The sequence below is a fragment of the Pleurodeles waltl genome, chromosome 4_1 (assembly GCF_031143425.1).
Source record: "Pleurodeles waltl isolate 20211129_DDA chromosome 4_1, aPleWal1.hap1.20221129, whole genome shotgun sequence".
Taxonomy (NCBI): Eukaryota; Metazoa; Chordata; class Amphibia; order Caudata; family Salamandridae; genus Pleurodeles; species Pleurodeles waltl.
In genome coordinates, this window is record NC_090442.1 from 903,430,438 (window position 1) to 903,446,909 (window position 16,472).

General features: G+C 43.2%; 1 protein-coding gene across 2 annotated transcripts in view; it reads right to left on the bottom strand.

Moving 5' to 3' along the window:
• Positions 1–238: 238 nt before the first annotated feature.
• GRM8 (glutamate metabotropic receptor 8) overlaps positions 239–16,472 on the bottom strand; it is a 2,784,122-nt gene continuing 2,767,888 nt past the window's right edge. The window contains exon 11 of one of the 2 annotated variants that reach the window (XM_069229648.1): positions 239–1,221. In XM_069229648.1, the coding sequence (XP_069085749.1) occupies positions 1,172–1,221 (50 nt within the window). In that variant the 3' untranslated portion in view covers positions 239–1,171. The remainder of the gene's footprint in view (positions 1,222–16,472) is intronic. The other variant, XM_069229650.1, reaches the window with a different exon arrangement.

Consider the following 16,472-nt stretch of genomic DNA (forward strand, 5'->3'; position numbering starts at 1 on the left):
TGTGTATGCAATGTATTGCGGAAGAGAAAGCAACTCTTAACTCTTCAATGTGTGGCTCATCATTTACCTAGCTAGACACAAACTGACATAACAATTACATGGAGTTTATCCTTTGGACAACATTAAAAACAATGTTTAAAAATCACCATTACAAAAAACACAAATAAGAAATCATTCTGAGAAAGCACCACATTGTAGTTACAAAAATAGACTTGCCACCAGATGTTGGATTTTTTTTGCCACCTCTGTGTAATGTAGAAAGATAAGTACAATTGTGTCAAAGGGATGATTCTTCAAAAATATTACACCATGCATTCATAAATCCCACCAGAAATGGTAATTCTTTAGCACACTTTATACAAATAAACAATCTTCTTAAAAAATAAAACACATTTCCACTGCATTCCTTGATGAAAAGATTGTTCTTTGTGCATTCAACAGATTTTCTCTTCACTATTTGCAATGATCCAACATTTTGTAATGCTTCTGTGCTTATAATACTCTCAAAACTACAACGAAACAAGTCTCAACATTTGCAAAACATTCCTTTATTAATAGAAATAATTTTTTGTATAAAAATCTGCATGCGTCAATCATTGCATTTATTGTAGCACAACCCAGGGCATCGTCAATCCAGTCAGCCATTACAAGGAACAAACTCATCATTTTTTATACAGGTAGAACGAGATGGATCAGGAATGGAAGTTCTCACAATCACATAAAAGTACTTAGTTACAAGAAAACATCTGACATGGTTTATTTTAACAGTATAACAGCTAACTTTTTAAGTTTTCCTTCAGTGATTTCCCTTCATACGCGGACAGCTGGTTTATTATTTTCCAAATTTTCACATCTTGCAATTTTCCAAAAATGTTTTCCTGTCCTGCAACTGCCCAAACTTTGTCCCCAATTCAAAAAGCTTTTTTCTCTGAGTAGTTTTTTTGTACTTCTGACATAGGTGTGAATTTTTTGCCGAGTCCTTATCTACTGTTTTCTAAAATTGTGCATGGTCCAAAAGTTTGTCTCCTTTGAAAATCATTGCTAAGTTTTAGACTTTCAGTTAATTGGGTTCTTGTTGAAGTTATACCCAAAGCACTGTTTTTTTGGTGTTCTTCTTGCTTGGTGTGCTCATCTGTGAAGGTGGTTCAGGGAGATGATCCTCTATCCCAGTTCAGGTTGAATGATTGCTATAACTGATGTACGTTGTCTTCGTAGAAGAAGCTGTACAAAAAAAAAAAACGAACGTTAAAGTAACCAATGATATTTCCTGAAATCAACAGTTTTATGTTACAGTGCATTATTTTTTTGTTTTAATGCCAAAGCAAGTTGGAACAAGCTTAGCAAAGCATGCAGTGGTTGCATTAACACACTTTCCAGTTTATTAATTCATGAACCATATTAGGAATACGTTTGTATATACCCCCTCCCAGCACATAATGCGAACTCCCAAGTAAACAGTTTCTCGTGTGAGTAGCTCATCCAGTCCAAAACAAAATACTTACATTTTGTGAAGGTCTCGCAGTTCCACAAGATGAGGTAATGGAACTTACTGGGCCACTAACATAGGGCAACAAACAGTAACATAATGCAACTAGAAGCTGTGGCCCTTTTACTCGTCTAGGGCCAAGATGGTGGGGAAGGTAGGGGAAGGAAAATTGCACAGGGAGACATACATTTCTGCCATTTGTGCCAACAATCTGTTCCCAGTTTCAGACTTTGCACCAGTGGAAACATGCAGGAACAACTGTTTTCCATCATTTGTACTGCTTATATGACAGGAACATGAAAAGAATATCCTTGTGTTTGGATATTTTTCCTATATTCCGCACCATCAGAGTGGAGAAAATGTATTAGCTCCATTTTGTGTTAGGTAACTGCATTAAAAGTAGAGCAGTTTCAGCATACTATATGTTGGTGTCCTGGAGCAATAAACACTATGCAATATTTAAAAAAGCGTTTGAGCTATAACTTGACATAAGCATCAAAATAGTTGGAAATAGCATCTTTTCCACCTTTGCACTGGTGAACGGAGCATGTAGTCTGGTCCCTAGTGTTTAGGGTGCCTTCTGGTGTTTCTATCCATGCATTTTAGAAGAAAAACACAACACTTCCAGCACCTGTGAGAAAATTACTTTGGGACCCATTCACAAACTGCACTTCAAGGTACATGAAGTAAGCAGAACTACTCTCATTCTAAAAGGTTGTATTCACGACCTCCATGTAGAGGCATCTGCCTCTCCTAACTTTTCTGTAGAGCGATCTCAATCAACGTGGCACAGACTTATGTGTATGTTTTTGTAGTAAATGTAGAGGCAACCAAAAGGAGTAGCATTACTGCTAATTGGAAATGGTCTGAGGACATTTAGGGATGTGGTTTTGGGAGAGTTAAAGAGGGGTTAGGGAGTGATATGCTAATTCAAACAAACTATCACAAAAGAGTAAGATCGCTACTATTCACAAACAACGGTTCTAAAGTTACCACATTCATAAATGACACAAAATAATAGTAAGTGTACTCCAACTCTGTCTTTGAGTGAGACTAGCACCAATAATGTCCATACACAGGTACTGCAGTACACTCTGTACACTCCAATTAATTGGTGCAGAAACATAATATTAGCCTGTAGGAATTAATTCAGTGCCAAAGCTGTTAAAAACAGGATGTGGGCAAACAGTGAATTACCTCTCTACAAGATTCAGGAATCACAAATCAGAATAATTAAGAAGAAACTTGACAAGCTTGTAGCTAATAATTGTAACTTTCTGTACCATTTGCTATCAGGTTCAAAGATGTTTCTTGTAGACAAAGGAAGAACTCTGGATGTACTGTTAAAAATCATTGCATCCAGATGGACTGAATATCATTGGTAATACCAACTGATTAATGCATATCTCAAGAGATCTTAGTACTGCATTGATTATACCTTCCTTCACATAAACAATCATCCATGACATTTTGCTTCTTCTTTGTGTGCTGCAGAATGCAGCACACATAGGAAAAGCAAATAACGAGGAGGAATAAACATTCCTCTTCGTTTTGCCATGCTAACGCCACCCCTGGGGTGACGTTAGTTTTTGGCAGTGCCACAGATTTATGATTTCTCGTAAACTGTGGCAGCGTCAAATGCAATGGGTGTCGAGGTGGAACACCCACCACAACACCCAATGCATGCCTTTATGAGGCAGAAAACTGTGTCCGAGTGGCCCATATTTACAAGGAGGAGAATAATGAGCAGTGGTCAGCGCCACCAGCACATCAGTAAAAGTGACGTTCCAGTGCCACTAGGAGCTCTTAAATCTGCACCTTAGATAGCTCAGCCCCTAAATGCAAGGTTAGGGAGTATGTAAGTCTGCACTTAAATGTAAATCTACTGTTGTGGGTCTATTTTAGTTTGCCTGGGTACTGGAGTTTAGCTTAGCTTTGGCTTGCAGGACTAGGCCCTTTTACATAGATAACAGGCTCTGTTTTTATTTTCTATTTCATTCATTTTAGCACTGCTTGTATTTTTAGACTAAGGGGGTCATTACAACCCTGGCGGAAGGCGGAGAACCGGCGGTAAGACCGCCAACAGGCTGGCGGTCTTACCCCAGCGTATTATGACCATGGTGGTTACCGGCATGGTCATCCGCCGGTTCTCCGTTCCACCCGCCAGGGCGGAGACGACCACCGGGCTGGAGACCTGGGTCTCCAGCCCAGCGTCCGTCACTATACCGCCGGCGGTATTTTGACCCGGCTTACCGCCGCGTTTTTCCAGCGGTCTGAACCGCCATGAAAACCATGGCGGTAAGCACTATCAGTGCCAGGGAATTTCTTCTCTAGCACTGATAGGGGTCTCCAACCACCCCCCACCCCGACTCCCTCCCCTACACCCCCCACCACCCCTGCCACCCCCCAAAGGTGGCAGGGCCCCCCTCCCCACCCCGACCCCCAACATCACATCACTCACTCACACACGACACGCACGCAGGCACCACCTAGATACTTACATACTTACACGCACACACGCCAACATACATGCCTACATCCACACACACAGTCATACACGCACACCCACATTCAAACATACACGCACACATCCATACAGACATACACGCACTCACACACCCCCTCTACATACACACATGCACACCCCCATGCACGCACACAACACACAACGCCCCCCACCCCCTCCCCTCAGGGACGATCGACTTACCTGGTCCGACGATCCTTCGGGAGGAGACGGGAGCCATGGGGGCAGCTCCGCCGACACCACACCGCCAACAGAACACCGCCACGGTGAAGCACAGGACGTGATTCGCTGGCCGATGTTCTGTTGGCGTGGCGGTGGAGGTGGAGCAACCTCCACTTCCCCGCCTCCCGCCAGTATGGCTGTTGGCGGCTCTCCGTTGGAACAAGGACGGCGGGCTGCCAACGGTCATAATACGCCGAGCGGAAGACCGCCACCACTGGCGGTCTTCAGCACGGCGGTACCTCGGCGGTCTTGCAAAAAGACCGCTGAGGTCGTAATGACCCCCTAAATGTTTTAATTTCATAATTAGTTGCCATTCCGTGAAAGCGTAATTATCAGAAATGTATGTGGTAGATTGTCAACATGTTCCTTTGCTTTATGTTGACAAAGAACAGAATGTTAACATGTCAGGCATTTGTTATGATATTGCCAATACAAGTTTGCACACACAATATAGCATTTAGGTACATGTCAGGATGTCTGCACAAACAATAACATGTGCCTTATAAAAACACCTTGTGAGACCAAGGCCATTAGAGGGGGTCCCCCCGAGGATATTCCATCTATACTGCACGTCACTTTGCAGCAGATTTCAGACTTTGTAACACTGTGAAGCCTGATTTCGAGACTGGAGGCTAACATTGTCCTAACGTAATGGGGTTTGGGGTGCCTCTCATGGACACGTCATGGGCAGATTAGGTTTATCACAGCTTGTTCTCTTTAGAGTAGAAAATACACTTTAGGGAGGAATTTGCGTATTCATGTTTATTGCAATATGTTGGGTTGTTTATATTTACATCGCCTATTTTCACAATCCTGATTTTGTTACTAGTCATTATCCTAATCATTGCAGTTTATGCATTTTATCGTAGATTGCAGTCTTTTCAATAAATGTGTTCAAAACTATCCTGTATCTTTTTTCTCGTCTGTGTGTGTGTGTGTGTAAGAGACTTATTGCTGATGAGAGAAAAGGGCAAGACTTATTGCACCGCGATTTTCCCTGAGAGAATCTTCCAGAGTCCATGGGCTAGGCTGATAGAAATCACCCTTTACTATTTGGGTTTTGGTGAGGTGCTGCTAGAGTGCTCGAAGGATTGGGCCGACATCTGCCTCCTGGTGTAGGAGTGACTCAGTAGCCTACAAGCAGAGGTGCTGCTGCCCTTAATCCAGCAGTCTCATATAGATATGAGGGTCCTTACGACAGTACACTCAGAAATAGTGAATAGTGAAACCGTGCAGACTTACAACTAGTTGCAGAAGTCGATTTACAAGTGAATAAATCTATATGAGCAAATTTACCTTTATGAATAAGGCCCATCGATTACACTGATTATGGGTCTCAAATGCAAACCCTGGAAGTTTTCTTAAGTAAAAAAAAAATGCATTTTGCACCGTTTTTTTGGTCTACATGCCATTATAAATATTAATTCAAAATCACACTGGTATTAGGAAAAACTTTGCAGTTCAGAAATGCTAGTGCAATATTGAACGGATGTAATATTTTGATCACACATTTTATATAATTTCTGAATAATGTTTCGGTAGTTTGTAGAGGAGCCCTATTCACAATCCGTGAAGGCGTCCCGTTGCTTGTGCTTTTAAATAATATAATGCCTTGGCGAGCACCTGCTTTGTGGTTGTCAGGATGCATTTTTAAAACCTGATTTAAATTCACAAAGTGAAGCTCTGGTTTTTACAGGCACCCCGAGGACAGGAGAGATGACAAGGGTGTCAGTCATTGGAACCTAATCTGGCTTTTTAATTCAACATGCAATAGGTTTGGCAGTAAGGTTATATTGATTAAATAGTATTGACCGAGCTTTCATATGATTCCAGGACGTTACTTTTCGCAATCTCCACTTACTAAATTGTACTGCACAAATTGTGTGCACATGCTTTCAAATGGTGACTCTGTACATTCCAGTGGCACCTTTAATGTGTTAGTTTTCATTGCGCTGTGTATGCGCCAATCGTAAACTACTTCTTCATAATAATCCCTTGTGATCCTGTATTAAGAATCATCAAAATAGGTGAGCAGACGACATTATGCATTTTGTATGGGCCTCCGACTAGCACAGCGTCACTGAAAAAGAGTATGTATTCTTTATGAGTGCCAGATACACAGCAATACAATACAACAGCTGGCATCATGGTCAAGGCAATATGTCTGGTCGTTTAATGTAAGAGAAAGATAGGGGTAGCTCGTCCCAGCTCCCCTTCTCTCTGCCTGCTACTGTTTCCCTCTGTGCCAGGATCTTCCAGCATCCATTTCTTTATGTACACCATTTCACATCTCTGTCCATACCCCAGCTTCTCTTCCTGTTGCTGTCCCCTCACAATGTGTTACTGTCCTTTGCCCCCTCTTAGTCACAGGGCCTTGTTCACATCAGCCTGTGGAAATGTCGCTGGTGAGGTTTACCTTTACCTCTTTTCTTCTGCTCCTTCTCTGGCTTTGTCACTGAAAATGAACGACCCCTCTGCTTCATTCTTTCTTGTGAAATTGATTGGGTTGAGAGGCAGAAGCTGCCGTATTTCCCTCGTATAATTGCAGTAAAAGGCTTTGCAACCATTTTGTTCATTCCGGATGCTTGAATAGTTAAAACTGTGATCATATGTGATCATGCAAGGAATGCATCATAAAAACTAGTTGGGCACAACATTGTATAATTGCAGCTGTTAATTAAGTCTGAGTTTGTTTCTTTTGTCACAGAAATTAAAGCGGCAATCAGAATAGGATTTTACAAATATTAGAAATAGAAAGCATATATTTCTATAATAAGAATTTGCTCGCTCAGAGTTACCAAATATTGTGCCTTGATCAAATTAACAATTTACTCTAGGTCATCTGATTCAAATCAATTGCAAACGCTAACAGCATGCAGTCTACGAATTGAGTCTTATCAATCAATAGTGCACTCACCTTACACATATCTTCACAATGACATCAACAACCATCACGTCACTTCAACATTCCTTCATATTGACCAAACATCGGCACTTAAACTGCTTTTGTACACATCATTTTTAAAAACACTGGCTGAATGGGACTAATCAATTGCCTTCTCGATGGCCCCGATTATGCTTGGACTGGAAAAGGGAGTGATGTTTATAGCACCCAATGTATTCTGACTGCCCGGAGATCGAAATGTATCGGACTCATACAAAGCATAAGATTACGATCATTGCCCTTAAAATAGGGCATAACATGCAGTTTCTGGCGCTCACTGCTTCAAAATCTAAATCACATTTTTAGCAGGCATTTTTCTCCATATATATCAAGGCTGGGAAAAGAGTGGGAGGAGAGGTGCGCACAAATGGTAATGCCGATGTGTGAAGCAACAAGAGGTAATGCACAAGGGCTAATTCAATAACATCAGGATCCCCTCTTGATCCATTTCCTAATAGGGTCTGGAAAGACCTCGCAGATGATTCCGTTCCACTGCTGCGGCTGATCTGCAATCAGTCCTTGGAGACTCGTTTAGCTCCACCAGCATGGAAAAAAGCTATTGTTTCTCCCATTTATTAGCAATCTCCCTATAGCCCTTTCCGATCAAAATATTGGAACACCATGTTAGTCAAATCCTTTTGAACCACCTGGACCATAACATCTTCCTCGATGAGAACTAATTTAGCTTTCGACCAGGTCACATAACTGAGTCAGCTCTCCTTAAGGCCATGGAGGAGCTCCATATGCTGATCGATAGTGGCAGATCAGTTATCTTGATCTTATTAGATCTTTCTGCTGCTTTCGACACAGTAAACCACAATATTCTTTTAGAAAGACTCTCGACAGCAGGAATCAAGGGCGCCACACTGAGCTGGCTACAGTCTTACTTGTCGGAACACAGCCAAGCCGTTGCTCTTCCAACTTACTGGTCTGCCTACAGGGAGGTGAGGCAGGGGATCACCCAGGGGTCTTCCCTTAGTCTGACCCTATTCAATCTCTATATAGGGCTCCTGTTGACCCTTATTAAAAATCACAGCATATGTGTAGTGAACTATGCAGGTGACACACAATCAATTCGGGCATAGGATAGCAACCATTAGGTGGGAATTTCATGTAGAAATATATTGCTACATGAATTAAGGCCAACTCTTTGAAATTTAATAGAGGCAAAACTGAGTTTTTGTGGTGCTCAGCCAATAAAGCTCCTTTTGCTTTACCGTCTAAGTTCTGGCCTTTACTTACCCAGGCTGAGCGTTCTCCTTCGGATGCAGTCTGCAACCTAGGAGTGATATTTGACAACAAACTATTCCTGGAAGCAAATGTTACTGAAGTAGCTCAGGACTTGTTTCACTCTGCGGCGGGGCTTCTGAAAAACCTTCCTCTATTGACTTCATCTGTTAAATCTCTGGTCATACTTACTCTGATTTTAAGTAAGCTAGACTACTGCAATGCGCTCCATCTCAGAGCACCTGACTACTTACTTTATAGACTACATCATGTCCAGTCAGTAGCTGCCAAACTGGCCTTAGATAGGCCTAGAAGATCTTCTACTTCACAGCTGCACTGGCTCAGGCAGAGGAGTGCACTTAAAGCCCTCTGTGTAGTGTTGTCAGGGAGGATGTAATTTCTCTGTAAAGGCAGCCCAACTCTGGAATCAGCTGCCTGCCTCTATTAGACATATATCTGACCTGCTATGCTTCAGAAGGGTCGTGAAAACCTAACTCTTCCCCGATAACCTTCTGCAGTTTCATAAGCGGCATACAATGTCTAGTTTAGGGTTTTAGCACAAGGATACCTTGTAGTTGACAGCTTCACTGTATTAGTATTCTAAATAATAAATAAACATTAAATAAATATTACTGTTTAATGGGTTGACCGCAATAGGGGTCTAAATATACTTTCTCATGGTCTGTTCTGAAATGTGAAAGTTGCTTCAAACAAACCTGCTAAAATTGATTGACCCAAAATGCCTCTTTATTTTTACCTATTTAAATGAACTCTAAAAAAAGCTAAAGCTGTACTTAGTTAAGGCATAGAAAGAAGAATGTAGGGGACTGGGCTATCTCTGTTTATTACGCAATGAAATTTAGTAGACGAATATATAGTAATTGATTGTTTTATTATTGTTTAGTAATCTTCATTACATATATATTAAAGTATATTTAACATAGACACATGAAGTAAAACAAAATAGGATTTAGGGTCAAGGCATTTAAGATGAGGATAATGTACATCATACATATTTCATTGAATTTTGATAAAATATTAAAGGGTAAAAGGTGTATCACTGTCAAACTAGGAAAATGTGCAGTTGTGTGAATGTGAATATGAAAGTATTTTCATGTGAAGGTGAAAATATTATGGCATGCCAGGGCCAAGGGTGATAATGCTAAGGTAACCTATAAGTCCATACACTCAATGCCAAGAATGAACTACATTTTAACTTAGGGCAGTGTTGTATAATGGGAGTGCTTGTCATATTGCATATCACTGCCCATTCAACCCTAATGACTAGCTGGAAGGTGTGAGAGGTGCACACTGCCTGTTGCAACTGTGCTCTAAAAACACAAGGCCTCATTACGACCCTGGTGGTCTTCAGATCGCCAGAGTTGTGGTGGCAGTCTGACTGCTGCCAGGGCGGAGGTCTGACCTCTTTGGCAGCGGTCTGGCCACCACATTACGACAGTCGCAGTTGCGCCACAGTCGGACCACCAGCACCGCAGTTTACCTCCACAGGAGGGACTGGCGGTGCTGGTGGTCCTAATCCTCCAGTGCAAGCAGTGCTGCCTTGGGGATTACGACCCCCTTTCCGCCAGCTTTTACATGACAGTAGCACCGCCATGTAAAGACTGGCTGAGATAGGGTGCAGGAGTCCCCAGGCGGGGCCCTTCACTGCCCATGCACTTGGCATAGGCAGTGCAAGGGCAGCTATAAATAATGGAATGGTAACTAGGCAAATTGTGGGTAATATTGATTTATGCAGTCTTCCATGAATATTTTGTTGTCTATGCATGTCTTCATAAGGTCCGAAAAATATCTCATGCTCTCTCTGCAGTTTACTTATTTAGGTTGCACCTGAGTCACAAAAAAGTAGAATGCTGGGATGGCCAGTGTACCTGATAAGACTGATCTGTCATAGTTTGTGTAAATGCCTCCTCATCTTCAAAGTTATATTTGTTGGGTCTAACGGAGAGACGAAGCATGTGGGGCCATAATACATACATTGCCTTGGGGATGCAACCAATGTGTAAATCCATTTTTTGAACCCCTGAAGCAATGAAGTATCACCAAAGGGGCTGCATAAGCTTGTGCAAACAGTGCTGTATGAATAGTGTTGGTGTAAAACAGCTGAGGTGTCATCTTAAGAGGGCCTTCGGATGCACACTAACTGTGGGCCACAAAAAGATGCCTCACCAGGCCTATGGCAACCCCCTCAATGCACCCACCTTAAGTAGGATCTCTGTCCCCCCATTTGAAGTGCAGGTGGGTGCCACCTGCAGAGTGAAAAATGGATTGTCTGCTCAAGCAGCCATTCCACCTTTAATGCACTGCACCAAGTTTATGATCACCATGGGAGCACTGCGTTACCTCTAATAGGTTGGCCTGTCCCTGTTTCTGTGAGAATCACCAATATGAAGGTGCATGGCATCCTAAACCAGCACAGTGTGCCCTCTTTGAAATTTAGGTCCAGAAGTAACTAATGTTGTCTGTTCTACTGGTGATGGAGGCCTGCATGGTGATTCCTTTGATGATGATGGATTTTAAGTTGGTGATCCTGGGGAAGGCTTACTAGAATTATGAGATCCGGTAGCATTTTCTATACAATTATGAATTTGTCACACATGCCAATCTATCATCATGTGAATATTTAACAGAGTTAAAAAAACTGTTTCTAGCTCAAATGAATCAAAAGTCAATAGAAACAGTGACAAATGTGTTGCCACACAGTGGCATGTCTTTTGTATGCAGTGGCAGGTCACCTTTCAATTGCTGATTTCAGTATTTAGATTTCAAACTCATATTAACAAGGAAAACCTTTGGCCAGTCAGTGTACAAATGGTAAAGTAGTGAAGTGATAATGGCACAAAATGTGCTGCATTACTGTGCATAATTTGCCTTTTCTTGTCACATAATTTAGTCAAACTGCTAAATAATGTGGTCCTTCTCTGTTTTATAATCCCAGTGGCCCTTATCTTGGGTTAGATAACTGAGGTGAATCAGGGCAAACTATGTCCCCGATTTATACATTTTGAAGCAAACCTGCATCAACGCAGGTTTGCGTCAAAAAGTTTACCGCCGGCTGGTGTCATTCGTGGATGCCAGCCGGGCATCATATTTAAGGAATTACGCTAGCCGGCGGTAAGGCTCGGGTAGCATAAAAATAAATGATGCTAACTGGGTGTGGGAGACGTAGGGGAATTACGCTAGTCAGGTTACAGTAGGAAAAATTACTCTAACCTGACTAACGTCATTTTTTGACATACAACCCCCATGGACATGACTCCTGTCTTAGTAACTCAGGAGTCATGCCCTCCTGCCCAATGGCCATGTCCAGGGGACTTCTGTCCCCCGGGCATGGCCATTGGGCACAGTGCCATTTAGGGGGGCCCATTGCCCCCCCCCCATGGCACTTTAAAAAAAGAAAATTAAAAGTTACCTGGACTTAACTGGGATGGGTCCCCCCATCCTTAGGTATCCTCCAGGTGTGGGTGGGTGTGGCTGGGGAGGTCCCTGGGGCAGGGAAGAGCACCTGTGGACTGCTTCCATGGTCTCTGACCATGGAAATGAGCCCACAGGTCCCCTAATACCTGCCCTGACCCAGGCCTTAAATAATGGCGCAAGCATTCTTAGCACCATTATTTAAGGCCCTCCTCCTCCCGTGTGTGATTTTTGCATGGGAGGATAAATAAGGCGCTGTTCTGCTTTCCTGCTCTTCTCTCATAACCGAGCTTACAGAACCTCTCTGGAATGCACTTCTGAGTTTAAAGAAGACATTTATTGTTATTATTACTTCACCATGAGGTTCTTGAGAGACAAAATTAGGAGATTGGCAGCACACGTTCAAAAGTAGTCGCAGCAATGAAAGCAAAATATATAAAAATACTTCTCAGTTGCAATGTACACAGCAAATACATGTGATTATATTATAGCATAACTTCAAAGCAAAGCATAAAAGTCAAAATTGCATCACCGTAGGGCCTATAGCTCAGCTTCATCAATCTGGGTTCAGCAAGTTGAAGACTCCGGTCAACTGCAAGAAAGAGATTTTCTACCCAAACGGGAGACAGGCAACTGACATCTCCGTTCCTGTCTGAAGTCAAAGCAGATTCAATCTAACTCTGCTGTAGTCCAGAGTCATCCTTAAAAGCAAACTCAGTGTGAGAACCGAAGAAACTTGGAGAGTGGCCAATTCTCCAGAGCCTCACTCGTTCTCAGACTGGATTGAGAGGTAAGCACAAAATCTACGTGCTCTTATCAGCTAAGGTCTGGTGTGAAAAACACAGCTTGGTCTACCATGTGGAAAAACACAGCTTGGAAAAACACAGCTCATCTGCAATGTCTCAAATGCAATGTCTAACTCCACATTAAAGCCAATAGGCAGCTAACCTACATAACAAATGTCATGTCTAATGCCATGTCAAAGCCAATAGGCAGCTAAACTAAATACTAAATGTAATGTCTAATGCCATGTCAAAGCCAATAGGCAGCTAAACTGAACAAAACATATAGGGGGTCATTACGACCCTGGCGGCCGGCGGTAAGGTGGCGGGAACACCGCCAGCTATTATGACCGTGGCGCAAAAGCCACGGCCATACCGCCGGCCCCTCCACTTAACCGCCAGGTTTCCGCCTGGCAGTCATAATCCCCAGGGCAGCGGTGCAAGCACCGCTGCCCTGGTGATTATGAGTCTCCGACCGCCAGCCTGTCCGTGGCGGTAAACACCGCCATGGAAAGGCTGGCGGTAAGGGGACTTGGGGTGCCCCTGGGGGCCACTGCACTGCCCATGCACTTGGCATGGGCAGTGCAGGGGCCCCCAGGCATAGCCCCGTCGCGCATTTCACTGCCCGAATTTCGGGCAGTGAAATGCCCGACGGGTGCTACTGCACCCGCTGCACATCAGCATTGCCGCCGGCTCTATTACGAGCCGGCAGCAATGTTGATGTGACATTTCCGCTGGGCCAGCGGACGGTAACACTGTCACCGTCCGCTGGCCCAGCGGAAATGTAATAATAGGGAGGCAGCAATACCGCCGGCAATGGCGGTATTCTGTCTCCCGCGGCCTCGGCGGTCCTCTGTGAAGACCGCCGAGGTCGTAATGACCCCCATAATGTGCTACTGGTGAACATTGAGCAACTAATATGCGCAATGGTGAAACACAAAGTCATTGGTCAAACACAATTAATAGCATTACAGGCGCAAAGGCCTTAGAGTCATTTTTTTCCCGGGAACGCCTATATTGCATCTCATTGACGCAAGGTAGTTTTCCGCAAGCAACAAATGACGTTAACTCCAATATTTTGACGCTAGACGGGTCTAGCGTCAAAATATAAATATGAAGTTAAGTTTGCGCTGAATTTGGTAAATAAAAGACGCAAGTCCAGCGCAAACAGAGTAGAAATATGCCCCTTTGTATGTCCACCTAGTGCTTGAACCCCAGGGAACATCTGTATTAGTTAAAATGGCCACAAATGCTTGCACAGTTGTAAGATACTGGGATTATTGGTTGAGGTGGGTGATAGCTCCACTCAGACAACAAACACAATTCTTGTCAGACTGTACCACAAAAAGTAATTAAATTATTCTATGCATAACCCTATGGTAACTTGGCACAAAAGCAGTCAGGCTTAAATTTGAGGCATTGTGTAAACTATTCATGCAGCACACAAACACTAATAAAGTGAAACTGCAATATAAGAAAAATCCCAAAACAATTTAGAAAAATAGAGGAAAGTTTTATAAATAGAATAACAATCAGAACCAGAGTTATGGTTTTATGAAGTTGGTTACTGAAATCTAGCATCTAAAAGAAAAAATGCAAACCCCAGATATCTGGTTACATGAGATTGTACCAAAGTCAACAGTTAAGGCTGACCTTGAAGGAGCGTGGGTCAGATACAAGGGGTAGATTGGGCTCAGTCTAAGCTTACCTTAAGATTTATAAACATTTCTGAAGAATAGTCATGGAGTAAGGAGTGTTCAGCTGGGCAAGGCAGGAGGCTGTGTCTGAGGAGGAATTGTCAATGGCAGGGACCTTCTGGAGAAAGGTGTGTTAAAGCTGTTGATAATGGGGGGAAACATCTCCTAGCAGGAAAAGTTGGAGTTCCAGGCTCAGCAAGTCGTTGTTATCTATGGGAGCCAGTTGTCCTTGAACCCAGTGCAGATTTTTACCTTTAGACTTAGACAACCTTTTGGAAGTTAAAAAGATCCAGTAAGACTAAGTTGAAGAGCGATCCTCAAGACTAAATACCATTGATGAGAGGTCCCACTGAACTTGCTTTTCTGCTGGAGAAGAACACAGTGGATAACTGCAAAATGGGGCTGACCGGCAATGCATCTTGAGTTTATTGGCTGGCATCTAGGTCCTAGTCATCTGTTGGTTCTCCTCGGAGTTTTGGTGGAAATTGTTCTAAGTCCCAACTTTTGGAGCAACACCACCACTACAAGTCCAGGAACCTGAGGGCACGACTTGAGGTGTTAGTACTTACACCAGGAGAGGCCCCCTTAGGGTTTAAGGCCTCAGGAACTTATTATGCCTCTGTAGCTCCAGAGGTGGCCATCAAACTAGCTCTTGGAGGTCCTTCTGAAGGCCCTGGGTTAATGGAGATGGTACGTTCTTTAAGCAGCAAGACAGTCCTTTAAACAGTAGGGTAACCCTCTGACAGGAGCAAGACAGTCCCCTTGTGGCAGGGAAGCCCTTCTGAAGTCTCCCACAGGTCCAGGAGTGCACTAAAGAGCAGCACTGGAAGTCCAATATTTAAACCAGGTACTAGCCTTTGAATTTGAGGGATTCCCTATGCTACACCGCATCTGGTTCTGAAAGGTTCTTCCCTTGTTCTGTCAAGGCCCCAGAAGTCTGGGGTGTCCAATGACTTGTGTCAGAATAATTTGTATGTGCTAGAGACAAGCCCTTTGAAGTATAAGTGTGGCAGAGAACAGCTCTGCCACCAGTCATCCTGGCAGGAAGGCCCACCACACCTCTGTCTAGGAGGAATACACAAACCCCAACAGCAGAGCCATTTACAGTCATGTGACCCAGGACAATGGCAGAAAGCACAAATAGCTCAGAAAAAAAAATCACAACTTCAAAAGTGGCATTTTCAGAATTGAAACTTCATTCAAATTAATTTGAGGCTAAACTAGACATCTCTATCTGCTCCCAATCAAAAGGTAGCACCTATTAAATTCAATAAGGTAACACCATGTTAGTCAATGGGAGAGATAGGCTGCATAGTAGTGAAAAATTACTTTAAGAGTTTTCCAATACAAGGACATGTAAACCCACATGTCCTACTTTTTAAATACTATACACTCTGCCCTAAAAGTTTGAGTCTACCTTTGGGGTGACCTATAAGTATTAAAAAGGAAGGTTAAGGATGGGCAAAAGAGTTATTTAGCCAGGTCCAAATGGCAGTTTAAAACTTCACTGCTGACTGCAGTTGCAGTCCTAAGACATGCTTCAATAGGTTACTTCAAAGGGTGGCACAACAAGTGCTGTAGGCAAACCTGTAGCATTTTATTTGAACACCCTGTGTACATGTGTACCATATGCTAGGGACTTACAAGTAAATTAAATGTGCCAATCAGGTGTTAGGCAATTTTACCAGGTTTTAGGGAGCGAGCACAAGCACGTAAGCTCTGGTTACCAATGGTAAAGTGCACAGAGTACTACAGCCAACAAAATAATGTAGCAAAAACGAAGGGGTGAAGACAAAATGGTTTTTGGGAATGCCACACCAAGGATGTCAGTTCTAACATGTGCCCTCCCTCCTGCTGAAAGCAGGCAGAACTATGCACCCTCATGGGGTTTGAAATCACTAAGATGGAAAACCTGAAAAGTCCTTCAGTATTGGCATGGTCAGTTCCAGGGAGATGTTCCACCGAAATGTCCATTCCCTGTAGGGAGTTAGATCCTCATCAGCAGTTTTGGAGTCTCGGATTCTCATCACTCATTTCCAGTAGCCATCTGAGGGGTGTGTGGTCTGTCTGAAAATGGAGGTGAGTCCAAAACAAGTATGATCTCAACTTCTTCGGTACCCAGACCACTGCAAGGCTTCCCTTCAACTGCACTGCTGTT